This window comes from Camelus ferus, chromosome 5 (genome assembly GCF_009834535.1).
Source record: "Camelus ferus isolate YT-003-E chromosome 5, BCGSAC_Cfer_1.0, whole genome shotgun sequence".
Lineage (NCBI taxonomy): Eukaryota > Metazoa > Chordata > Mammalia > Artiodactyla > Camelidae > Camelus > Camelus ferus.
Genome location: NC_045700.1, coordinates 87,355,621 through 87,382,969, shown reverse-complemented (window position 1 = coordinate 87,382,969; position 27,349 = coordinate 87,355,621). Strand labels below are relative to the sequence as shown.

General features: G+C 40.8%; 1 protein-coding gene across 1 annotated transcript in view; it reads right to left on the bottom strand.

Moving 5' to 3' along the window:
• COL4A3 (collagen type IV alpha 3 chain) overlaps positions 1-27,349 on the bottom strand; it is a 133,403-nt gene that overhangs the window by 49,515 nt on the left and 56,539 nt on the right. Inside the window, 17 exon segments of the mRNA XM_032480379.1 lie at positions 1,055-1,096; positions 2,061-2,114; positions 2,360-2,404; positions 5,316-5,375; positions 6,023-6,085; positions 7,836-7,913; positions 8,141-8,182; positions 9,965-10,000; positions 10,130-10,192; positions 11,908-11,985; positions 12,663-12,689; positions 14,370-14,423; positions 16,783-16,845; positions 17,451-17,495; positions 18,109-18,153; positions 21,268-21,357; positions 23,054-23,110. Of these exon segments, the coding sequence (XP_032336270.1) occupies positions 1,055-1,096; positions 2,061-2,114; positions 2,360-2,404; positions 5,316-5,375; positions 6,023-6,085; positions 7,836-7,913; positions 8,141-8,182; positions 9,965-10,000; positions 10,130-10,192; positions 11,908-11,985; positions 12,663-12,689; positions 14,370-14,423; positions 16,783-16,845; positions 17,451-17,495; positions 18,109-18,153; positions 21,268-21,357; positions 23,054-23,110 (942 nt within the window).

Genomic DNA, 27,349 nt, shown 5'->3' with positions numbered 1-27,349 from the left:
GTATGTCAATAAAAAAGCAACATGTATAAAAGCACAAAAAAGGATTCATAATAATAATAACAACATAACAATATCCATCATAAAATCCACAAGGACATGTGTGCACCTGCCAAGTGTTGGCTAAGTACTTGCACAAAATAGCCTCTTCCATCTTCCCAGCAACCCTAATTAAGACTGCTTGCATCTGAATCATTTTCTTGTAGTGTAAGGATGCCGATTTCTGGGACCCTCCTCCAGCTACTGAGTTAAATTACTAACCCTGAAAGGTTTGAGAACTGCATGTGTAATAGGACACACACACACTTCCCCAATGACTCCTTTGCCACCATGGACCTTTCGGTCCCACCTGCACAATCATAAATGGCAGCTCTGCTCAGCACACTGAATGGAATGTAAAATGTCTGTAATGTGTTGTCTTTTGCAGCAGGAGAGGAAGCTACCAGAACTCAGAGCCTGGGTTCTTTTCACTCATCTCCTTAAGCTACAGAGTCACTACCTAGAACATGCCCCACCCCCACCCCCGCAGTCAGGAGCTGACAGACATCAAATCCACGTCCACACTGGGGAGGGGAGATTGCCTGCAGCGATGGGGTTTGGGCTGGAGTCATTGGTTTTGGCTGGCCCTGCATTAAACACATGGTTGAACTTCTGCTGCTCGAAGTGCAGGGCTGTCATAATGGGGGTCAGCTAGAGAAGGCGGGGAGCTGGTCCTCCAAATCCCTGGCCATCCTGGTGCCCCCAGCCATCCTTCACCACAGCCCTCTGCTCTACTCAAGGGCATAGGACCACCTCGGGCCAGGTCTCATCAGACAAAGGTTTTCTTCTCTGTAGCCCAGGATGGGCATTCCCAGCACATTCTAGAGACCCAATAGGACCCAATAAAAATAATGGTCCACTGTCAAATGGACAAATAACGACAATAGCTGTTTTTTTTAATCTAGGTTTGATTAAAAGGTAAGTATCATAGCAATTAACAGGAGACACTGATTGAAAATTTCCTTGATTCTTTGAAAGACTTGATCAAACATGACATTAATATTATCTTTACACTTACTGGACCACGAAATCCTGGAGGGCCCATGTCTCCTTTCCAACCCTATGTAGAAAGGCAGTGACAAATTATGAGTCCATTAATCAAAAGTATTTACATATTAAGTACACTTAAAAGGCAAAATGGACAGTTAAATAAATCCATGCTGAAGGTGATGTTGTTTCTATGTGATGTGCAAACCAAGTTAACATGAAAGGGATATTGACTTTTGATTATCTTCCTGGGGGGCCAGATCTGAGTCAGGAATCCTATCTACAAGGTCAGGAGGAAGTGACTGATGTTCTAGTGGTTTCCCAGGTTTCTTCCATGACACTCCCTTCAAAGGATGTTCACATCACTGCACACTCCATTGTTCTCACCCAGACGAGAGACACACGAAAACCAGGCTGTGAGCTGTAGGCAATTCCTAGTGTCCCAGCTGTAATCAGCCTCCTTTCTCACCTACTCAAGAGGGCATTTCAGAATTCTACTGGAAGCGGTATTACTATAGGAAAAAAAACTTGAATCTGCCCATATACCTACATAGGACAGTTATTTGTAAGTGTCTGTAATGTGCTGTCAGAAACAAATGATGGGGGATACAGGTCACGATTAACTGGTGACGACCTTTCAGTACTTCAGGACCTGGGTTGAGACTCAGAGGGTCCAGCCTACCCTTAACCTCCGAGGACCTGACCCTTGACCTCCGAGGACCAGAAACTTCCTACAATTGTAGGCCTTTTCCAACTCCTTCCTCGTGGGGAGCTGAAATCTCACTGGTCCCAAGTCAGACAGCTTCTGACACAGACAGGTTTATCCCGTCTCCCACAGGACCGCCCTTCAAGTGTTTAAATCAAGTTGCCGCCTCTCTCGCTTCTTCTTAACAAACATGCTAAGGTATTTTAGTGACCTCTGACTGCAGCTCCTTGTATCTAGTTTCAGGACAGGGGGAGGCAGGGATGATAGGTGGGTAAAAGCCAACCAATCAGAAAAAAAAAAGGTTAAAGATAAATGCTAGAAAGGGAATTACCTTAATGCCATCCTCACCCGCTAACCCAGGGAGGCCCCTGTTGCCTTTGGCTCCCTAAAGAGAAGAGCACAGGGAACGGGTCAGAAGACACACCAGTAATCGATTTCTTCTGTAGGAAGCAGGATGCTTTAAACTCCTTTTTGGAAAAAAAAAAAAAGCACTCAGATGATCTCTCCCCACTATGAAGTCGTAACGCTATGATTCTCAAATGTAATTTTTTAAATCTATGGACTTTTTAAAGCTTAAGACTGCTTAGCGATTCTCAAAAACCCCTCTTTGTCTAGTAGGAAAGTCTTCACCTCAGCGCCAGGGAACCCGGGGGCACCTTCTTTTCCAGGCTTTCCCTAAAACAAAAACAAAACAAAAGCATGTAATTTAACAAATATGGATAAATTTTTATTAAATTTTTTTTTTAATTGAATGAAAGATTCTTTAAATTCTATGGTGTTTCACACATGTAATTTCATATAACCCCTTCTTTTTCTCCTGCCCCTACCTTACCCCTCTCTCCCCCCCTCTCCCCACTGGTAACCACTTTTTTTGTTCTCTGTGTCTGTGAGTCTGCTTCTTTTATATTATATTCACTAGTTTGTTGTATTTGTTAGATTCCTTAGGAAGTGATATCATACAGTATTTGCCTTTCTCTGACTAATTTCACTTAGCATAATGCCCTCCAAGTCCATCCATATTGCTGCAAATGGCAAAATTTCACTCCTTTTTAAGGCTGAGTGGTATTCCATGGTATTCATCATATACCACATCGTCTTTGTCATTCATCTGTTGATGGACACTTAGGTTGCTTCCATACCTTGGCAATCATAAATAATGCTGCTATAAACATTGGGGTGCATGTATCTTTTCGAATTAGTGTTTTTGTTTTTTTCAGATATATATGCCCAAGAGTGGAACTGCTGGGTTATATGGTAGTTCTATTTTTAGTTTTTTGAGAAATCTCCATACTGTTTCCCACAGTGGCTGCACCAGTTTACATTCCCACCAACAGTGTACATGATTCCCTTTCCTCCACATACTATAAAAAATAAAGATAATTTTAATAAGCATGGAAAACCTAAACAATATGATCATCTCTTGACCTTAGTCAAGAAAGCCTGATAGAGGTTTCTCACCCAGTTATTAGAAGTAAAAACCATTAATCACAGATGATGTGATGACCGTCTCTCGCCAGGGAAGGCAGAAGCTGGTCAGAGTAGGAAATTAGGACAGGTCAATGGAAGGAAGAGAGGAAATTAAGACTAAGTGTTAAGACTAGAGTTAGCACTGCCCATCCAAGCTTGGAAGGAAAATCAAGGAAGTACTGAGCAGAGAAGGGAACAGGAAAACCCAGAAGGAGGGAGGTGTTCACAGTCTATTTATTTGAAATGTTGGCAACTCCCTGAACTCCAGGGGTGCCTATATCTAGATATATGTATTAAAGGTTTTTTGCAGTGTTCAAACAGACAGGGCTTTTGGATTACCTTTTTAGATTTTTTAAAAAATTTATTTGTTTATTTGTTTTCGTGGTGAAGGAAAGTGCAGTATTTACTGTAAGGCACCAGACAAAGAGTCTGGGGTAGCTAATGCTCAAAAAACCTGAACTCCCTGATGGTGTTAGGGGAAAAGTTTTTAGAGGCAAAATTTGGGGCGAGGGCTACAGGGTGTGTGGCTTTCTTCTGACTGGATGGTGGTGAGGTAAGAAGGCGGGGCTCCAGGACTTGGTGCTCAGCCTGAAGTTACCAGCCTCCACCTGGCTGGGGCCTCAGTTCCTGCAGAAGAGCTAGTTAAGGCCTCAATGGTCCACACTAACTGAATAGCCACAATTTAAAATCTGATTCCCAAAGCTGTTTCTTTTAGAATGCAGCTTGATGTCCTCTTATCTAGTCTTTCTGCTTTTTTCTTTTAATGCTCTTCTATTTAACAGTGATCCTTGTCAAGGTGGCTTACTTCTTAAGGAGCTGAGTAAGAAATGCAGCCACCGGAAACTCCTTCTAAATTCCCCAAGTGCATATTAGGCATTAAGAGCGTGATGCTGGACCTGCTGGTCTTGGAGAGTCTCCTGGAGAGGTGGGGCGGGGGTGGGGTGCAGCTGCCTCTCACTTTGGGGTCATGGACTCTGGTGGCAGTCATATTTGGGAGCTTCCTACCCAATGAGACTGCTGCCGGCAGCCGCCATCCTGGATTAAGTATTATGGTATTTATCCTCCATGATAAAATTAAAAATCATATTCTAACCAAGCAGGACCCTATGGGGTCTTCCTGGGACAGACCTGTCCCCATAACCTCTGCTGTGGTTCCTCTCTGAAGTACCCGGATAGTGGTAACCAAAACATGGCTTCCCTCACGCTAAAGCACATTCTAGCCTGACTCTTCCTTAGAGCACTCGCCCTCCCCCTTAAGCACCCTTTGTTCCAGGCACAGAATTGTCCGGAGATATGACTCGTTAACTCCTGGTGCAGAAGACAAACACCAGACCGAGGCCCATTGGAGGAGGAGGAGGACATGGTCTGATAACCACAGGAACAAGAGACCCCGTCACCAGGTTTTCTTGATGCCAAGGTGGGGAGGGAAGAATGCAGCCCTGGTGCGTTCACAGGTGTTTACCAGAAGCTGTTCCTTGGACTCCATCTGTGAAACTCCCTACTGCCCATCCCCAAATAGGGGCTCGCAGTCTTGAGACATTAGCCCTCTGTGATCACCTTTGCCTGGCAAAGAAATAAAGCTGCTCTTTTCTGCTCCACCCAAAACTCTGTCTCTGGATTTCAGTTCGGTGTCCAGGCACAGAGGCCAGGATTCGGCAACAATATTAGTTGAATATTTTTCCTTAGGGAAAAAAATGTACTTTTCTCACTGTATAATTTTTAGAGTTTTTAAACAATACACATGTTTAAATCTTTCAAAAATAGAGCTGGGTAGAAGAGTGGGCCCCCATTGCTTCTATGCCCTCCTCTCCCTCCCCATCACCCTCTACAGGGATGAAGATCATTTGTCAAAGCAGAGAATGAGGCTGATACACAGCAAGGAGCAGAAGTGAAATGGAGAGAGAGTCCTGTCTATCGTTTCAGGCTCTGGGGTCCTGGAAGCCTGTTTTAACCTTGAACTTCTCAGATACTTGAACAAGTAAGTTCCACCTCCTAAATCTTTAAAACTTAAAAAAAAAAATCAAAGCTAGTTTAAGCTAAGCATCTTATACTTGCCTCCTAAAGAGTCCTAAGGACTGACTAATTTAGGCTGCACGTGACACTGAATTTCCAAACGTACCTGTGGGCCAGGTTCTCCAGGAGCACCTTTTTCTGACCCGTAAGATTCTCCAGGTGGTCCCTGTATTAATGAGAGTTTGGTCAAGTTTTATGAATGATTGATTTTTGACTTACATTGATTTTTTTTTTTTTTGGGAGGGGGGAAGGTAATTAGGTTTATTTATTTATTTATTTAGAGGCGGTACTGGGGGTTGAACCCAGGACCTCATGCATGCTAAACAAGTGCTCTACCACTTGAACTATACCTTCCCCCCTACATTGATTTTTTTAATTACCTTTTCTCTTCTAAAAATGTTGAAATGATGGGTTATCTAAGAGGAAAATCTTACTTACAAATATTAATTAAAAAGCAGATGCTAAATAAAAATCACTAGATGGGTGATGCTGGGTGCATGTAAAACAGTGCAAGGGTTTCAGCTCGAAGTGGCCGTAAAGTAATTCTAGTATTTATGACCTCTGCAGTAAAATACTGACATGCTTTAGCTGATATTAAGATTTCCTGGGACACTGTGCTGTACACCAGAAACTGACACATTGTAATGGACTGTCCTTCAATTAAAAAAAAAAAAAAAGCATTGATCACAGCAAATGCTTTGCTTACCTAATAAAGCCAAAAAAAAAAAAATTTAAAGGTAGATCATACATCAAAATACACTCCAAGGTTCTACTGTATGTTTCAAAGGAACCACATAATTCCAAGTGACCTACCGAGAGTCCAGGGGGTCCGGACTGGCCCATAGCTCCCTGGTCTCCCTTCTCCCCTTTGAGGTCCTGTCACAAAAACAAGTTAAGGTCATTACAAACAGATCAAGCCGGGTTTTATCAATAGTACTTGGAAAAGGTCTCCATCTATTCAGTGAACTGTATTTTCAAACTACTTACATACCACCTTTTAATACAACACATTGTCATTTTTCACATTTTGAATTTTATACCGGTGAACCCACTGAAACAATACACAAACAATTTTAATCCAAATTTTTTTGGTGGGGGGAGGACAAACATTTTTAAAAAGGAAGTATCTTTTAGATTAAACTACATTAGACTAATTGAATTGTTGGATCAGTTTTCTATAAGCACAATCCTATCATTTCTAATGTATTGTACTTTCATTTTTAATATACTGAAGTTATTTCCACTGGGGTCAATTATTTTCTGAGTAAATGTTACAATGAGGAGTTGATTCATTAATCAGGTTTGTTTTGCATTTTATTCATATTTTTCATATATTTTGAAAAATATAATTTAAAAAAATATATCTTTTTCCCAGTGTGAACCTTCTCTTGAGGACATCTTTTTTTTCAATCTCAATTTTTTCCCCTGGGTCAAATCTTCCAGATCTTGATTTTGTCAAGATAAATTTTTTTTTTCCTATCAATTTTCAGCCAATAAAGTTTTAGGCTTTATTAACTTTATTTTTGCTGATTACCTCTGGAAAGTTCAATTATTTTCCTCAGATCAAATTTTTTTCCCCAATCTTCAATGAGAGTTATTACTTTGGTCATATAAAACTTCACCATATTTTGTTTTAACTCTTGTTAGTTTTGTTTTGATCATTTCTGCCATTAAAAATTAATTATTTTTGGAGAGTGATGGGTAAGGGGTTTCTTTTTGGGGTGATGAAAATGTTCTAAAATTGCATGTGGCAATAGCTGTACAACTCTATGGAAATACTAAAAGCCATTGAATTGTACACTAAGTGAATTTTATGGCATCTGGATTATATCTCAATAATGCTGCTAAAAATTCATTATAACTAGAACTCATGAGTTTTAGTCTTTAAAAGGGTGAAAATTATGGTATGTGAATTATATTGCAATCATGCTGTTATTAAAAACAATCATAAGTATAAAAGAGAAGGATGATTTATGTTTATTTCTCAGTTAATCCACAAGGAAATTGTTAGCTCCCCCCTCACTGCCCATCCTCCTCCCAGACATTCCAGGATCAACGTAATGTCTAGGATGGGTGTATTATATTGAGATTCACTTCTTCTGAGCATTCAGTTTAATTCCATTCCCTAGTCCTTCTAGCTACCCCTTAGAAAGAGTAAAAAGCAAATGATAATGTTAAATAACAGAGTTGCAGTGTCCTTGGAGAGGAATGGGGTCACATTGTCTTGGGGGTAAAAGTGTCCCATTTGATTATGATACCACTCCTTCCATAGCTTTAGGTCATTACTCTCCAATTGGATCAGAACCATATGCCTATTTTGCTATACTTTACTCAAAATTAGTCACTAAATACTCTTATGTTAGGAACAATGAGAAGGGAGGGGTAAACGATGAGAGACATTAGATCTAGGCTTTACCTTCAAGGATCTTGAAGTTGCTTGCCTAGGATCTTCCCCATCTCATGTTTTTCGGTTCCCCATTCGGAGATGGGGAAGGAATAAAATCCAGAGACCCAGGCTGGCTAAGCTGGGCTTAGGTAACCGAGCTTATAAAAGAGGTAAGGGATCACAAGGACCTCATCCCAGAAATGCAAAGGCACAACCCTAATAATAAAATTGAGGAGTTACCGTTCTGTTATCTGGGCCGGTTAGTGTCACAATAACTGTTCCTGGTAGTCCAGGCGGTCCTGCTAATCCTTTCACACCCTAAAGACAAACATACTCAGGAGTCAAAAACAAAATACCGTCGCTTCTATTATGCTTACGAGATCTCCTCTTCCTCTTCTGTTCTTAAGTAAGAAGACAGAGCAAATGAAACTTGAGACACAGCAAATGGATTCATTTCTGTGTGACTCAGTGAATAAAATGTGTAACTTGATTGCTAAGGAACTTAAAATATCTTGCCGACAAATAAACCATAGTATTGATATTACCTGTTCTCCTTTTGGTCCTATCATGTTATCGCCCATAAGACCCTGTAAGAAAAGATAAAATCAAATAATTAAAAAATATGAATTAGTCTAAACCTATTAATGTTTGTAACTGAACACTAATATTTTAATTGTAATGTTAGTATTATAAAAATTATTTTAGCTCTTTCTTGAGTAGAGTGGCGATATGTTTCTTTTAAAAGTAGAGTTCTTGAAGTACACAAATCTTAAGGGATTTATTTAATACGGCAAGTGATGACATGAGACGGTGTGGGGTAAGGGGAGGAACGCAACTCAGAGGACATATTTCTGGCTAGTTTTGATTCCACTGACTGGTTACATAACTTCCTGAAGCCCTAGTTCTCTCATCTCAAAAATAAGAGGCATGTGTAGCTGAACTTCAGGATTCTGAAATTCAAAACTTAATAGAGAAACTAAGAATAGAATTCAAGCACCTGGCGTCACCAGTAAGTTAGTGACATGAGATAAGTCTAATGTGAACAGCCTCTCCTCACTAACGCCAGCCAGTCTATCATTGTAACCAATGTCTCCTTGCTTTTTTTGCTCTTGAGTTTGTAGATTTTCCCCCACGAGGCCATACATTGTAGAGAAAAGCTCCCGAAAAAGAATCAGAAGACTTTAAGCCTCAGCTTTGTCCATTACTGTTTGATGATTCGCTTAATCTGCACCTACTCATCTCACAGGGTGTATGTGTGTGTGTGTGTACACCAATGAAATAATAAACATGACAGCACCCTGGGAAGTGGCTTATACACAAAGGCTACCTGATCGTCATACTGAGATACTGAGTTTAGTACAAATTTCCTGGTGGGGCTCAGCCTTGCTCAACATTTTCTTACTTAATAAACTACTGAAGGGGATCAGAATAAGCCACCCCCAAATATACCGGCTTGACAGAAGAATTATTTTGAGATGAAGGCGACTGAGAAACAGCAAATGAAGAAAAAGTTCTCTCCCCTCCCCCACCTGCCCCCAGGCAGGGCATAAATCTCCCTTTGAGAGAATGTCATCCCTCCCCTCTCCGGTACCAGGAAGAAAAGACAACTCTTACCATGGGAGACAGCACCAACTTAAATCTGTATTAACAAACCTTACCAAAATAACCCTCATCTTCCATTAGGTTCCCCCATATATTTACCATCCCACAATGTACTGCCCCCAGAAGCTCAAAACACTTTCCCTTTGTCTTGTCAATCTTCCACAAATTTATCACCCTCTGTTAAAATGGTATTCAAGCCTCTGGGTCTGATTGCTTCTTTGGGGTTTTCATTACATTTCTGGGAGGTCTCCATATGTATATGAAATAAACCTTTTTTAAATCTTGTTTACTCAGTTTGTGAACCTAAGAAGACAGAAGAAATAGCTTTTTTTTTAATCTTCCCCAATACTAACAATTGGCCTTTTTAAAATAAAAAGACATCAGGACCCTGCTTAACACGTACACGAGTAGTTGTCTTATATTTCCTAGTATGGGATCAGGTTGGTTTGGGGAAGCAGCACAGTAGGATAAAGTATTGGGAGATCTGTAGGATTATCAGAAATGGGAAACCTGTGGACTAGGAATCCTTGCCCTTTTCCTGATAAGGAGCTCCTTATAACTGAATGAAGATTCTTTGTATCAGAAATGGTTACTGAATCGCAGAAGAAAGGTAATTGGTGGAGAGCTGCCAGCCACACTCACTTCCCTGCTGGGAATTCCTGTGAGTTCCAGAGGGGCTGGCAGTGACCCACATGTGGCATCAGACTGAGTTTGGCTTTTAGAATGGTTAGGATATTCATATCATACACATAAGAACTGTAATTTACCTTAGGTCCTGGGGGTCCCATAGCTCCTGGAAAGCCCTAGAAAAATCAATCCATCAGTTAAAATTACAGCAGATAATGCACAAAGCCTAAAACTCCGTTTAAAATTTTTAGCTTCAATTCTTTTGTTAGTTACGGTGTCTAGACCAATGGTGGCTTCATACTCACAAAGAATCCCGGAGGGCCAGGTGGACCAACAGGTCCGGGAAAACCGGGAAGGCCTGGCAAACCCTTTAAAGTAAGAGAAAAATAAGAGTAAGTTTAAATTTACTTCTCGCTGAAGAACCACGGCCATTAGTTAAATGTATTTAACTATTGTAAGAACTGCAGAGCGTAACGTTTCCCATTCACGGCTGCAGTGAATTTCATTGAGGGCCACATGGAACCGGCACTGCCATGTGTAACAGGCTGCCAGGACCATCCTGATGGGACTATTTCCAGAAAAATGACCAAAGCAGTTGCTTTACTTTAGAAGAGTTTTAACACATTTAGACATTTTGCCTTCCTCTCTGTATCTCTCTCTTGCCAAGCACGATCTCACCGTAGGGCCGTCCACCTGCTCCCTCTCTGCCTAGAATCCTCTTTCCCGGAAATCTCTATGACGTACTTCCTCTCCCTCTTCTTACCTTTACTCACATGTTTTCCTTTCCAAGGGGCCCTCCTGCCCATCCAATCGAAAACCACAACCCTCCTTCTAACCAGGACACTTACTGCCCCCCAACCTTGCATTATGTTTCTCCTTGGCATCTATTACCATCTAACACAAATCACACTTCCTAATTGATATTTTTAAAAGACTTTCCCCTTCTAGAATGGAAGAGCTGTGAAGGCAAGAGTTTTTTAAAACTATGTTTTGGGAGTTGTGCACTGTGATATCCCCAGAGCTTAAAGAGCCCCTGGTACCTAATGGGCATGTGATAAGGATTTTGTGTGTAACTGAGCATCCTACTGTTACACCTTCAGCAGCAGCACAATGTAGTACACAGCCAACACTCAGTACAGTTTTAAGGGATACACCCGTGTCCCAGGTTGCTACTACCTCCTTGTATTGGATGCCCTGCCTTCAGCATCTTTGCCCCTTAAATGTTTTCTAAGCAAAAAAATCCAGGAGCCATTATATTCTGTATCTTTTCTCAAAAGCCCATATTGGCTCCCGACTGCATCATTCTTCAGTTTTGCAGCTCCTCAACAGCTGGTATGGCTCACTATACAGATGTTCAACAATCTTAACTCAGGCTCTTTGACTCGCTGAGGAAAATACTAATCTCTGCTCAGGATAAGTTAAAACATTTCTAGTTAATTAACCTGAAAGTTAGTACTTGTGACTTAGGTTTACCAAAAGATCGTTTTGAATCACAAAGCAAAGCACACACAGCAACCCCCAACCCTCCAACCACTACCCCCACCCTCGCCAAATAGCTGTTTCTTTGTATTTATTCTGGATCACCTTCAGGCTACAGATGCAGAGATTCAAAAGCAAACCATTCAACCGTAGAAAGATGTATTTAAATACAATGTTACTTACTATCATGCAACCATCACACTAGGACTGTTATTTAATATTAAGGTTTTAAATTGTATTCAACGTGTGATACAAATCTATCCTGGATTTCAACAAATACAGAGTAAGTGGAACCTAACCATTCCTTGAAAACCCCTCCTTAAATTTAGGAAAGCTTGGGTGATTGATGGAGATTTAAGAAGAGATTAAAATCATCTGGTTACATGAGCTTAATGTAGTTTCTTACAATCAGGTGAATGTTTTGGAATGAGAGGAGGTAAATATGTAAATAGAAGAAGCGTGAATGTCTATAAAAAATGTTTTAGAGTGAGAAAGAGACACAGGGAGAAGAGGAGGGTGAGAGAGAGAAGAAGAAAAAGGAGATGGAAAGAGAGAGGCAGAGGGAGAGATGGAGAACAATAGGGATCTTCTCAGAAGCGCGTACCTGGAACCCCGGAGCTCCCGGCAAGCCAGGGTCACCTTTTCCATCAAGGTCTATACCTTCTCCTTCAGCAGGAGCGCCCTTGAAAATGAAATTCATCAAACATAATCAATGTTCTATCTTCAAAACTTCTTCAAATGGTTACTCAAAGTCAGTTTGCCTCAAGGATAAAAGTGCTTTCCAGGAAATAGAAGAGGGAGGCTATAGCTCAGTGAGAGCTCATGCTTAGCATGCACAAGGTCTTGGGTTCAACCCCCAGTACCTCCCTTACAAATACATAAACCTAATTAACCTCCCCACCCCCACCCCCCAAAAAGGCAAAACAGAATATATACTTATAGAAATGCTTTAGGATTATTTGGTTATTCCATTCTAAAGACTTCAAAACATTTTTATATTTTCTAAAACTGACCATATACTGTGGAGGAAAGAAAGACACAAGAATAATAAACTATTTCCCAAGATATCAAAATGAATGGTAATTCCTGATCTAGAATCTGGGGCCCTGAGCATAAGGTCAGTTCTCTTCTTGCAGACCCTATTTTCCTAAAGAATAGTACAAAACTTGCATTCCTTAAAACATATTTATTACAGGAAGTAGAAGTTGTTCAATAGGAATACATATGTCCTGATTATTATGGTCTGAATTAGTTATGAAATCTGATTTGTAATTACTTGTATCTTATTATTTAATAGAAGTACCTTTCATATGTACAATTAGAGATTTCTTTAACAGTAATATGCCACAAATAACTCACCTTTTCTCCTTTCAAACCATCGGCACCCTAGGAAAAGGAGAGGCATATTAATAATTAAAGACAATTCAAAAGCGTAACATCCTTGCTTTGTCCTTCTCTTTGCTATTCTGCCTTCTCTTCCTGCTGTACACTGCCCACTGGCTTTTAAACATTAAAATCTTTCTCATTTAAACAAAGTCTCTCCCTAAATTCAGCTTCCCTACCCACCCCACCAATGCTGCCTATTTCTCCTTCATATCATGTGCAAATCACCCACTCTGTGCATCCCCACTCCATCCTCAGGCCCACATCTGCCTCCTGCCTCTGTCAGGCATGGAAGTAGCCCTTGAGGAAGTCTGCAGTGACTGTGATGTTACTGAAATCAATGACAAAACGTTAGTTCTCCTGTTGCTGGACTCGGCAGCTGGCTGCCATTCCCCTCTACTGAAAGTTCCTGTTAAAAAGGAGGTGAAATGTCCAAAATGGAGTCGCTTATGTCAGTGACTCCCACAGCAGCAGACCCACTAACCAACCTACCTAGACTCACTACCTAACGTAACCACAGTTTCAGCCTTCCCCAGGTACGTGACCTGGAGCTTCCTGATCAGCACTGATAATGTAATGGAGCAGGACCCCAGTGGGGCCTTCCAGGGACAGACACCCCCACCCTCACCCCATATCCTTTGCTGCAGCTCCTCTCTGAAGTACCCAGATAACAGTATTTGGTGCACATTCCTGGGCTGTTTTACTAAAGCCCCCACCAAAAGGAAGAAATTCACCACTTGATGACCATGAGCGCATAGCCCTAAGGACTGATAATGTTAACCCCTGCAACTCTGCCGTGTTACATCACCATCGACTAATCAGAGAATCATGCAAGAGCTGATCACATACCCTGGGACACCCCTCCCTTAACTTGCCTTTAAACACGCTTTGCTGAAAAGCGTTGAGTTCAGGCTTTGTGAGCACCAGCTGTCCCAGACTCTCTGCTCGGTGCCCTGCAGTAAACACTGCACTTTCCTTCACCACAACCCGGTGTCAGCAGATTGGCTTTACTGCGCATGGGCAAGCGGACCCAAGATGGTTTGGTAACAGTAAGATATTCTACTCAATAGGCCCCTTCTGTTCCCCTTAGGAAGCAACCTTGCCTAAGACGACACGTTCTTTGCTAATAATGTCCCCATCCCATTTCCTCTCTGCCTTTAAAACCCTTTCCTACGTATGGCTCGATGGAGCGCCTCTCTGGCTTGCTAGATGGGCTGCTGCTGGATTCATGCGTCACCCAGTAAAGCCAATTAGGCCGTCAGATCTACTCAGCTGAATTTTTGTTATTTAACGACATCTTTCTGGGCTCCCAGAAACATATTCCTCCTGGTTTTCTTTTACCACCAGGGGCCTTCCTCCTTCTCTGGCTCATTCTCCTTGACCTAGACTTGTATGCCAAGCTCTCTAAGCCTCAGTTCCAAGGCCCTTTCCTCCTCACTGTTACTCCTGGAGTCACCACCATCTGGGTCCCTCCTCTGAGCAGCTCCCACTTCCTGCTCTGCATCTCCACTTGGATGTCTCAAACGCAAAACAGTCTCAAAGTGCAGACCTGAGCGCATGTATACATTCATTTCTGCCCCAGGTTTCCCCAAGGTCATGATGGATTTCTGTATATGGTCATTCCAAAGTAAACTTGTAGTCACACACTGTGCCTCTGATGGGGAGTTAGGAATGGAAACCTACCGGGATCCCTGGGTAGCCTGGTGTCCCTGGAAGTCCCGGAAACCCCTGTTCACCCTGGAAGACAAACAAAGCTCGTCATTCTTCCCAGTTGTTCTAGAACAGCCTGTTGAGGTATTTTCTCCATTTCTCGCTTCCAACCCTGCAGTGGTAAATCTAGACAAAGTAACCCAAATTCCTTATGGCTCCTGGGTCACGAGGCTGAAAGCCAGAACACCATTATCTTAATTGAAAACAGGATTAGACTCTACTGTTTCTCAAATTGCGCATAAAAGTCTAATTGTGCCAAGAGCCCTTTTAATTACTGTCTCCTCGAAACTTTAGTAATTAGTTCTTTCATGGCCACCATTCTGGGGAAAAAGAGAGTGCAGTCAGGAAACAAAGGAGAAGAGTGAACATTGAAAAGCTCAGGCATTCCTTTCCGAAGACCCAGCTTGCATTCCAAGCTTCAGTTTCTGGTTTATACACACTCACAACCTCAGGTGAAAAGAATCACTTGAGCCCCCAGTTATCTTTCTGTGGGAGACCATGAAAGAATTTCCCTAAAAGACGAGACTCCACATATAAGTGACAGTGTATGGTTTTTGTCTTTCTCTTTCTGGCTTACTTCACTTAGTATGATGATCTCCAGGTCCATCATGTTGTTGCAAATGGCATTATTTCTTTTTTATGGCTGAGTAATAGTCCATTGTGTGTGTGTGTGTGTGTGTGTGTGTGTGTATACCACAACTTCTTTATTCAGTTATCTATCAATGGACATTTAGGCTGTTTTCATGTCTTGGCTGTTGTAAATAGTGCTGCTATGAACATCGGGGTGCAGGTGTCATTTCCAATTAGAGTTTCCTCCAGATATATGCCCAGGAGTGGGGTTGCTGGATCATAGGGTTAAGTCTATTTTCAGCTTTTAAAGGGATCTCCTTACTGTTTTCCATAATGGCTGCACCAAACCACATTCCTACCAACAATGTAGGAGGGTTCCCTTTTCTCCACATCCTGTCCAGCATTTATTGTTCGTGGACTTTTTAATGATGGCCATTCTGACCAGTGTGAGGTGATACCTCGTTGTAGTTTTGATTTGTGTTTCTCTGATAATTAGTGATATTGAGCATTTTTTCATGTGCCTTTTGGCCATTTGTATGTCTTCACTGAAGAGTTGCTTGTTTAGGTCTTCTGCCCATCTTTGGATTGGGTTATTTGTTTTTTTGTTACTAAGTTGTATGAACTGTTTGTATATTCTGGAAATCAAGTCTTAGTCAGTCACATCATTTGCAAATATTTTCTCCCATTCTGTAGGTTGTCTTTTCATTTTATTTATGGTTTCCTTTGCTGTGCAAAAGCTAATAAGTTTAATTAGTCCCATTTGTTTATTTTTGCCTTTATTTCTATTTCTATCTGCCTGGGTAGACTGCTCTAGGAGAACATTGCTACAATTTATATCAGAGAATATTTTGCCTGTGTTCTAGGAGGGTTATGGTGTCTTGTCTTATATTTAAGTTTTTAAACCACTTTGAGTTTATTTTTGTGTGCGGTGTGAGGGAGTGTTTGAACTTCACCGATTTTTATGTGGCTGTCCAGCTTTCCCAACACCACTTGTCAGAGAGACTGTCATTTCTCCATTTATTTATAAAACAGAGACAGACTCACAGACATAGAAAACAAACTTGTGGTTATCCGTGGGGAAGAGGGCAGTGAGGGATAAATTGGAAGTTCAGGATTTGCCGATACTAACTACTATACAGAAAATAGGTAACAATACGGTCTTACTGTACAGCACAGGGAACTATATTCAGTACCTTGCAATAGCCTATAATGGAAAAGAATATGAAAAGGAATATACACATATGTATGTATAAATGAATCACTATGCTGTACACCAGAAATTAACACAACATTGTAAATCAACTATATGTCAATTAAAAAAAAAGACAATCAGAAAGCAAGGCGGGTGGGGGAAGGGGAATTGGATGCAGGTGATCAAAAGGTCCTGTAAGCTTCCAGTTATAAGATAAAAATAAGGATGTAATGTACAACGTGGTAAGTAGAGTTAACACTACTCTGTGTCGCACACGAAAGTTAAGACAGTAAATCCTAAGAGTTCTCATCACGCACAAAGTTTTTTTTTGCGTTCTTTAATTTTGTATCAATATGAGGTGATGGGTTATTTCATGATATACGTAAGTCAAATCACTATGCTGTATAACTTGACCTTATGCAGTGCTGTATGTCAATTATACCTCAATAAAACTGGAAGAAAATAAAGAAAAAGGCATAAGAAGAAAGCAAACCATCATATTTCTGTCCTGAAGACACATATCATTGTTTCTGGCTAAAAGAAAGCCTAGCCCTTTTCTACTCCACCCTGATTTATTCATTTAGCAAAACCTTACCAACCATCTCCTGTGTGAGAAGCACATACCTTAGAACCATTGCATCCTGGCAAACCAGCAAGTCCATAAGGTCCAGGGTGGCCTGGGATGCCCTAAAAAACAGAGTGAGGCTCAAAAATGGGATATGATTAGGTCCCAGGACCAGGTGGAAACAGTGAGGAACCCATGGGGAGGGAAAAGATGCACTAATTTAGATAGTTATTTAAGTTTATATTGTTATTTAAATAGTTAAGTAGTTAATTAGTTAGTTTAGATAATAATTTAAATAAAAATCATAGCAAAATGGGCCAAATAAAAGCAAAAGTTATTAAGTGAAATATAGATATTTTAAATAAAAGAGAAGGATTTTCTATATGAAATGAGTCCATTAATATGCTGTGTGTTAAACTGGGGGAAAGGAAAGGAATGAGGGAAGTGTAAACAGAGGTAACTATTTTATTTCTACTCTATTTTATTCTGTTCCATTCCAACCCATCCCATCTCATCCCAGGCCAATCTATTCCATTCTTTTCTGCTTTACAATTTGACTTGTATACCCTTTAAATCCACGCTCTAATATACCACGTGATCCTGCTGTGACATTTGCACCATGTAGCAAGTGTATCAGTACTCATTTTCTTGTGTTACTGCTTTACCATCTTTATTAAAATGAGATTACTTCTTACTATTCCATTTACACATTATTCCCATTACTTACTGGAAGTCCAGGAGGACCTGAAAAACCTGGTAATCCAGTGATTCCCTAAAGGCACAGAAAAGAGAAAAGGTAGCAGTAAACAAAAAGCAGAAAAACCGCTAAAAATGTTCAACCTATAAACAAAAAGTGATTTACCATTCCAATAACCCCATCCCACAGCTCTAACTGGGAATGACTAAAAACTACTTGAAAAACAAAACAAAAAAAGGCTCGACAAGTTTTGTACATCTTACATTTATATAAACTTAAAAAGAGATGATTAAGACTGTTTTGGCTTTTTGGGATAGAGTTTCAGGTATAATTTGCATACAGTAAAGCGCTCCAATCTTCCGCAAACAGATTGAGGAATGCTCACATATGGGCATATGCATATATTTGGTAATATCTCCACCCCATCCAGACACAGGACCTCTCCACCACCCCAGATGGTTCCCCCATGCCTTCTCCCAGTCAATTAATACTTACCCCTGACATAAGAACCACTATTTTGACTTCTACCATTATAGACTCGTTTTACCTGCTCTTGAACTTCACCTATACGAGTGTATCATACACAACGTACTCCTTTGTGACATTTAACAGGGCAGAGTTCTTCTTTTTTTTAAAAAAAAAATGAATTTTCATCAAAGAACCACGAGAGACTGTTTGGACTACTAACCCTCACGCCTTTGGGACCAGTGAGTCCTGGAAGTCCTGGGGAGCCCTAAATCCAAATGAAAAAACAAAAGGTAAGCGCTGTGACCATTATTTGGCACTAATAAGCCCATAAATTAAAGGTCCCAGTTTTATTCACATGCCAAACAGTTTTGCGGTTGTGATGATTTCATTGTTAACACGGTTCAATTGCTTGCTTGTTTCATTGGAGCTACAGTATTTATCAGAAAGGACAAACAAAAATCCATTCAAACCCTTGCTACTCGAAGTGGGGGGTCCAACAGTAGCACCGTCTGGGAGCTTGTTAGAAACGCAGCATCGCTGGTCTCCCCCACCTCCCAGACCTATTGATTCAGAATTTGCATTTCAACAAGATTTGATGATGATTCTTGTTCACATTAGTGTCTGAGACGGCTGCTGTGAAAGCCCCACATTAGCCAGACAGCTGCCTGCCGAGGGCTGATAAGGATGAATGACACAATTGCAACGGACGGGAAGGGCAGCCAGTATTTCTGTGCACGAGAAATACTTTATTAACCAAACGTGCCTGGTGGCCACAAATAAGGACTGCCTGGCCCAGAGAGAAACTTGCTTTGAGCACATAATGCGTACATTTTGAGGGCCTGCTTCTTAGAGAATTGCCTCACACAAAACTGTTTTAACTGGGCCACTTGGTGTAAAAGTTCCATTGTCCAAAAACTTTTCATCATTCCTGAGAGTTTCAATACGTTTCGGTATTTCGGATTATTTGAGAGAAGGGTTGTTACAGACTGGACCATCAAGGCCAAAGCCAGCCTTTCTTTTCTTTTATCTTTTTTGTTGTTGTTGTATTTTTTTTATTAAATTATTATATTTATTTTCCCTCAGTTTTTTTCAACAGCTTTATGATGGTGTGATTCCTGTACAGTAAACGACACATATTTCAGATGTACAATCTGATGAACTTTGAGATGTGCACAACCACGAAACCACCACCACAATCAAGGTAGCTAACGTCTCCATCACTCTCCTAAAAGTGCGAATTTTGAATTCCTGGGCGCCCAACCACGTTTCTCTCTTCTGCTGGCTGCTGTTTGTCATCTGTAGGAGGCAGAAGAGTGACTGGCAGGTTTTACTTCCCCATTAGAAATTTTCTCATGCAGAAAATATCTAAAATTAAGATATGACATTTATAAACCTGAAAAATCTTTTTGGTCACGTTTGAATATTCTCTCATTGTCTGCCTTGGATCAGATGATCATGTGTGGCTATGTCTGTAAGCTTTAATATATATGAACTCATGACACTGTAATCTATGAATTTATGACAACATGGTCCAATGATTTTCTGGACTGACTTTATGGAACACCTGCTCATCATGTAACCCATACTAAGCACCATATAGCTTTTACAGCTATAATTTTAATTTATCTCTGGCTTCTTTAAAGAAATGCTAAGGAAACAAGCAGAGTGGGATATAGAGAACAAAACAAAAAGGAAGGAGTTGGCATGAGGCTGATCTTAAGTCCAGGGCTGAAGTGGCAAATTCCTTCTATCAGTGAAATGGAGGGAAATCTGAGTCCATACCCAAAATGTTCCGACCTTGAACATGTCTGAAATCAAACACTAAATGTCCAGAATCCAAAAGACTTTTTCAAAATTCAGATTAAAAGAAGAAATGAAGGAACAGAACGCATACACAAACACAACAACGTGGTAGAATTCCTGGAAAACAATACGTTTTTGCAGTTTTACTTGGAAGCTGTAGATATAGTCTTAGTTTCCTTGGTTACAGGTGTTTGATTCTGGCATCATATAAAACCAGATTTGAACTCGGATTTTTGCCGCCTATTAGCTGTGTAACCCAGGACTAATTACTTAAGTGCTCTGAGTGTCAGTTTCCTCATCCCTAAGATGGAGATAATAACATAGGTCCCCGTAGTCATGACTGACGGGGTCCAGGTGAGCCGTAAATGAGATACAGTCAAGAAGAAATGTCCCAATGCCTGACTGATGATAAACTCCCAGGAAATGTTGCCTTTGGTTACTATTTAAATATTCTATACATTACTTATGGAATGTAAAAAGGCTCTGTGGGGATCAATTATAATTATCTTTCATAACTTATGCGTTAGTTCACGGCTTCCTGGAGGCCAGCAGCTGGGGAGGGGCCCAGTGGGTGCGTGAGAGCCCAGGCTTAAGTCCACAGCAGGAAAGAGGCATCAGCAAATCCAGTGGTTATGCAGCTTTTAGCAAATCCTCTAGGGCATTTATTTCAACAAAGCCCTTTGTTGTCTCACAGACTTTAGGATAAAAGTGTGTGCTGGGTGTGAAAGGCGGTAGGCTCTGGTAAGAACCTTAGGATGCGTGATGCTTAAGAGAAGAGGAGGGGGGGAGAAGGGAAGCAAAGAAAGGAGGATTCCAGACACAAAGACACATGTTTCAGGGGGAAGAGAGTGATCCCCACAGTCTGAAACAAAGCTGAGGGGTCCAGGTCAGGTAAAGACACAGAGCCTCCTTCAGCCTGGGCTTTTTGGAGTTCATAGGTGATCTGGAGGTCATGGGTTTTCGGGAGAGGGGGCAGAAGGCAAATTATCACTGACTGAGGAGTGAATAGAGATGAACCACAACCAGCATGGTTAGTTATTTTGTTTTTGAAAGAAGCTTGACAGAGATAGGAAAGACAGAGGGAACAATGGCAATGGTTTGGTTATAGGACCTAAAAGATCTACAGGAAGTTTTCTATCGGTCTGGGGAATATTTTCATGCTTAAGGACCGAGAGAGAAAAACTCACATCGAAAGGGAAGTTAGAATGTCTGAGAAAGAGGACACACCCTTGGAAGCCGGTTCTAGTGGGAATCCCGGTGACTAGGAGACAGGCAGAGGAACGGGTCCTGATTGGAAAGTAAGAAGAACTAATCCTTCCATGCAGGTGTGGAAGCTGTGAAGATCAGAGAGGAGGAGGAGGGTGAGCTGGAAGATAATGATAGTTACTTGCATCCTTTTCACATAAGATGCAGTTGTGCAGCTGGGAAGACCCAGCAAAGACCGGAGCAGGAATTTGCCGCAGCGACCACCTACCCGCTGAGGTGTGGATTTCTCTCCAGGTTCTCAGCAGCCCTGGCGGAGGCATAAAGAAGGCTAAGCGGACTGGGGGTTTTTCAAGCTCACTGTCTGACATACCTTGGGTCCCTGCGGTCCAGGCAGGCCTTCAGGACCTGGGAATCCCTTCTGGCCAGGAGGACCAGGAGGCCCTGGAAAGCCTTTCTCTCCCTGTTAAAACCAAAACAAGATGATAAACACAGAACAGCAAGGCCCAGGAATAAACACACCCATATCCATTGCTTTCTTTTCTTTATGCCTTAAATGATAACATTGTGCATATTTTTCCTTGGATTTAAAAAAAAAAAAAAACAGCACTCAGTAGTACATGTAACAGTAACTGGAAAGTTCTAGCTGTTACTATTTGTCTGTAGGCTTGAAAGTGTTTGCCCTTGGTCTGGTAGAAATCCTACTTTTACCCAAATGGCAGCACTCTACAGAGCAGAGAGTAAGGGAGAGGGAATCAAGAACTGAGGGGAAACCCCAGTTAGACAGATGGAGGTTGATGGAGTGTGTTTTTTGGGGGGATGGACAGAGAGTGGAGATCAGACACAAGAGTGCGTTTGGGGAGTGTGCAGAACTGCTCTGCACCTTGAAAGAACAGCGCACAGGCTATGAGCTTTCGTCCTTTCTTGATTACACAGGAATTAGGAATTCAAGGCGCTATTCGTGTAGGAGACACAGGAGAGGTATCAAGAATGACAAAACCAAAAGTGTGAGCAAAATAGTTAAGAGATGATATATGGGAAAGCCCCCAGGGATCCGAGTGAGCGAAAGGCATTTAGGCCCAATGAGTGACATGGTTCTGCCAACAATCTCCCTGGGATTACCCCTTAACAGCAAAGGCCACGGCAGATTCCGTCAAGCTACTTACACAATTAACAAATCAGATTTTTTAAATGAGAGGTCAGGTCAGCGTTTGCACAAACACTCAGTAAAAAAAGAAATAAAAGAATGTGCTAGGCCCCTCTCAATGCTCCGTTACCTTCACACACCTTGAACAGCGTCTCACACGAAGTGGGGATTCAATACATGCTTCTTGAATGCAAGAATGAACCCTAGCTTTCCAGCATGGATCTGAATACACTACATTCATAGCTTCAGGGAAAACTCTAAATCAAACTACACATGAGTCATAGAATAATTTAAAATAGATATAGTAATTATTATAATTAGCATATAAAATTGTATGTAAATTACTTCTTCTAAAGAGCTGAAAGTATATTCCTTTAAAAATATTTTTTAAGCAGTCACCTTTCAGTATTGTTAAGCAATTCATTAGCATATCTGAGAAAAGGGTTTTGAAACAAAGGAAAAACTTTAGTTCTGCCTCTGTCTTAATTATCACAAATTGCAAGTTAATGGAGCGAATTAATGAGATTTCACGGCACTCATTTTTTACTTGGATTCTGCAATGGAGCCACTTCCTCTCGCTGAATTTTTGCCTCGGCTAGAGTGCTGCTGCAAGATGCTTCACCAGGGGGCGCCCTTGCATCAGTGCCTGAGGACAAAATCTGCGGGTTTCAATGTTTATTTTATGCCCAAGTGAGCGAATCAAGTTGTTTTCAGTGTTCCCCTGTGTTTAGCAACAATGTAATTAGGGTATACATCTGGAGGCATTCTCATAAGCTTTTTCTTTTTTCCCTTTACAGACCAAGAGTTACAGCAACTGCCCGTATTTCCACAAATTATCTGAAGCTTCCTTTCTCCCCCACCCTAGGTTAATGTTTATATACAATTACTTTAAAATTGGATGTGGGGAATGGAATATCATACTGCTGATCTTTCTGCTGCGAGTGAAAGAAGGATGTGAATTCCTTGGTGAGCTCTGCGGAGAAAAGAAGCAGAATTAAGGTTTTGTTTTTACCTTCTCCCCTTTGGCCGCATCACAGAAACACTGGCCTTTGTCTTTACAGACACAGCCCTAGAAAGAGAGAAAGTGAAAGGGTTTTGTTTAAAAACAGCTTAATGAATCCCGACTGACAGAACAAAAACAAACGTGTTTTTCTGTTCTTTGAGCATCGAACACTATTTATCAGGAGCCCTGTGATGCTGTAAGACATTTAGCAATAGAAATAGAGTAGAAAAGTGAGATGGAGGGGAGGGTACAGCTCAAGCGGTAGAGTGCACACTTAGCAGGCACAAGGTCCTGGGTTCAATCCCCAGTACCTCCATTAAAAATAAATAAATAAACCTAATTACCTCCCCCACAAAAAAGTAGAAAAAACAAAGTGAGATGTATATAGGAGAACTGTCAGATGAGTGTGCATCACTTTTATTGTATTTAAGAATTTCAACTAATTCATTTATGGAAAAGACCAAGTCAGCTATCCCCTTTTTCAGAACAATATGTAGTTAAACTGAAATTGCCATTGTCGTGGGTAGGAAGTGCTCGAATGTTTGCAAATTTCTTGGATTCAACAAAATGAACTTATATATATTTGTGTATATTGAGTGGCTTTTTTTAAAATTAAAGTGTAATTAAATTACAATATGTCAATCTCTGGTGTACAGCACAATGTCCCAGTCATGCATATACATGCATATATTTTCCTCATGTTTTTTTCCACTAAAGGTTATTACAAGATATTGAACATAGTTCCCTGTGCTGTACAAAAGATAAATGGTGATATTTTCTATAGGTAATTCTAAGGTTTTCTTTTCCTGAAATAATGTTCAAGACTGAGAAAAGATCATCAGAACCTATGATGTTTTAAAGAACAAACTAATTCACTGATGCTCATATCAAAATGTTTTTTCTAATTAAAAAACAAAACCAAAAATTTAGCTGTGAACTTGAGAGCTCTTACCCATTTAACTAGTCACTTTGACAGACTTACAACCACAGCTTTCACACCTATGCGCACGCCAGCTCTAACATAGGTCAATTTTTTAATTCCTTTCTGCCAGCAGAGAGGAATGAAGAGAGAAATCATTTCAAATACTGTATTTAAAATTTTTTTGGCCCACATTCTATGGCTATATATTTATCTTCTTTGGGGTATGTGTTAATATTAACTAAAAATTAGCTTGTTTCCCCCAGGAAAAAAAAAATTCATTGACAGCAGAGGCAGGGAAAGGCTAGGAGACATGCTGGTTGGTGGGAAAAGTAAAAAGAAATTGCCTCAGATAGTCTCAAAGTGGGGACCCTGTTTGTGCAATCCAATAAAAATAGACAAACAAAAATATCTTTAATTTAATAGATTTTCTAAGCCTAGGGCGGTAGTAAGCAATGCTGTTATTCAAGAAAGTGAAGTCCACAGTAATGTTCACACACTCACCACTGACCCTCACCACATTTACACGCAGCACAATTTATATGAATGGAAAGTAATTCATTGAAAAGGAAAGTCTATATTGTCCCCAAGAGTTGGCTATTTGGTATTTTTTTTGGAAGACTAAATTTTCCCTCTTTCCCTCCTAGATGCTTGGGGTCATTAAGTCATATCTGACTTAATTATTTTAACCTTGTTTTTCTAAGTTTTGAAGCTTTTGTGTTCATTTCAATCACAAATTTAAGTATACTAAATATCTACTAAATTTAGTGTTCTCATCTGGTATATTTATATTCATTGGTTCTCCACGTGTGGATTTCCAGACCAGCAGCCTCACTCAGCATCACCTAGAAACTTGCCAGAAATGCAAACTCCTGGCCCCACCCTACAGCCATTGAGTCAAAAAACCCTGGAGATGCATCTCAGGAATCTGTGATAGCCCCCTTGGGCAATTCTGATACCACAATCTGAACCAACACCTAAAACCCCAGTCTGTAGGATAGAACTAATTCTCTACAGATTCCTGAACACTAGGCCATTTGAGACACTAGTTTGCACACCTGCTTTTTGCTGGTGATGCCTTTTCCCCTCTCATTCCAAGAAAGGAGGCAGGTTTGTGTGCGCCTCACTTTAAGGATGCTCTTGTCCCTGGGCTGAAAGCAAAAGCTGCCCGAAGACAAGATTTCTCCTAGCTTTTGTTGCTGGAGGCATAAGGACCTGTTGAGGTTGGTCCCAAGAGTGGAGGGACCAGCATGCTGCTCCCACACGGCGTCTGGAGGAGACAGCAGGGACTCAGAAAGGAAAGGCCGAGCCCTACACCCCAGGGGACCAGATACTGGGGCAAGGAAGCTGGACTTGACCTGGGCAAGGACCTGGTGCCCAGGCTTACACAGCATGGCGGCCACTGTTTCACGGAGACCGTGAGCATCTCTGACTCCTCTGCCTCCCAGACACCACACAATACCTGGATGCTGAGCATCTCTGGACCACAGGTAGGAGGAGGCAAATTGGCAATCCTCTAACCCTTAAGAAGGTGCATAGAGGCCATCTTAATTTCATTTCTTGGAGTAGAAGTCATAGTCACTATATACTCTTGGGAATCTTTCAGTCTTAGCTTGAGTAAATAAATGTTTGCTGAACTCCTCCGAGCTAGATCAGATCCCCCTTCTAAATGACTCCATGGACCACTCGCTGTTATATGTTTAATGTATATTTTCCTTGATGACCCTAAGCCCCAGGAGAGAAGGGTTGTCCAATCTTGTTCACACTGGCAACCCTGGTATATAATATTCCTGAACAAATGCTTGTGGACTGATTGAATGGGTCAATGAGTAGATGGACCCCTGGGATCGGTTCATATCCACATTGGTCCTGGAATTTCAAGACATATGATGTATGTGGCTATTGGTGGACTGCCGTGACTAAGATGTTTTTTATATAAATGTGTACAGACTCTCCGTATATGAGCTATGAACAGTTATGGCTGGAATAAGAACGAAACTACAAGCTTGGCTATTTTAATACATGTTAAAATTAACACAAGGCTAACCAGTTGTTAGTTGTTTCAATATAAAAATTTTTTGGAAAAATTTTAAACCCTCAGAAGAACTGAAAAACAGGCCAATAAATACCTCTATATCTTCTCTAGGTTTACCAATTGTTAACATCATGTCCCGGCCACTCACTGAATTTCTTATTTGTCTCCCTCTCTCTCTACACAAACACACACATACACACACACACACACACACACACACACTTTCTTGCCAAACCATTCAAAAGTAGACCTTGGACACCATGCATGGCACTTCACCCCTAATACTTTTGCACGCATGTCCCCAAAACAAGAGTATATCATTATCTAATTACAGCGTAATTTTCCAACCTAAGAAATCAACACTGATACAATAACTTCAAGTTATACTAGTTTTTAAATAAGATCTTGACCCTTACAAGGCCCTTGATGACCATTAGAAAACAAAAAGCTGTTTCATTGTTAACAAATCTTTTATTTCATACGAGAGGCCTGGTTTTAATCACTGATTTCACCTGTAATCAACACATGAGGTCCGATCTTAACGAGTGACTGTCACAGGTCCAAGAAGCTTTAGGGCTCACCCGGCTGCATCTGGAGTTCCGTGTGGGACTCTGCATGTGAACGCTTGTTCCCTTGAATCCCCTCCTGCCTGGGGACTGGCCTCCTATCTCCACCCACAGCACCTGTGATCCCTGTTCTTTGTCATCAAAACTACGGTACCTGATTTTTTACATTACTGTCCCTGAGTTTGGATCTTGAACTTTCAGGGGTGACATATTTAGCTTTTGCTTGTATTTGGTTTCATTGTTTTCATATGAGCCCTAATTGGTAGTTTGAAGCCAGTTGGTTGGTTAGTTGGAAAAGTTAGTGAAAGCCAGGAATCAAAAACAAATAATAGCCAAGACATGGAAGCAACCTAAATGTCCATCGACAGGTGACTGGATAAAGAACTTGTGGTCTGTATATAAATGGAATACTACTCAGCCATAAAAGAATAAAATAATGCTATTTGTACCAACATGGATGGACCTGGAGATTGTCATACTGAGTGAAATAAGCCAGAAAGAGAAAAATAATATGTGATGTTACTTATATGTGGAATCTAAAAAAATGGCACAAATAAACTTAATTATAAAACAGAAACAGACTCACAGGCATAGAAAACAAACTTGTGGTTACCAGGGGAAAAGGGGGGGCGGATATAAGGATAAGTTGGGAGTTCTGGATTTGCAGCTACTAACTACCATATATAAAATAGATAAACAACAAGGTCTTACTGTGTAGCTCAGGGAACTATATTCAATATGTTGTAATAGCCTATAATGGAAAAGAATATGAAAAGAAATACACG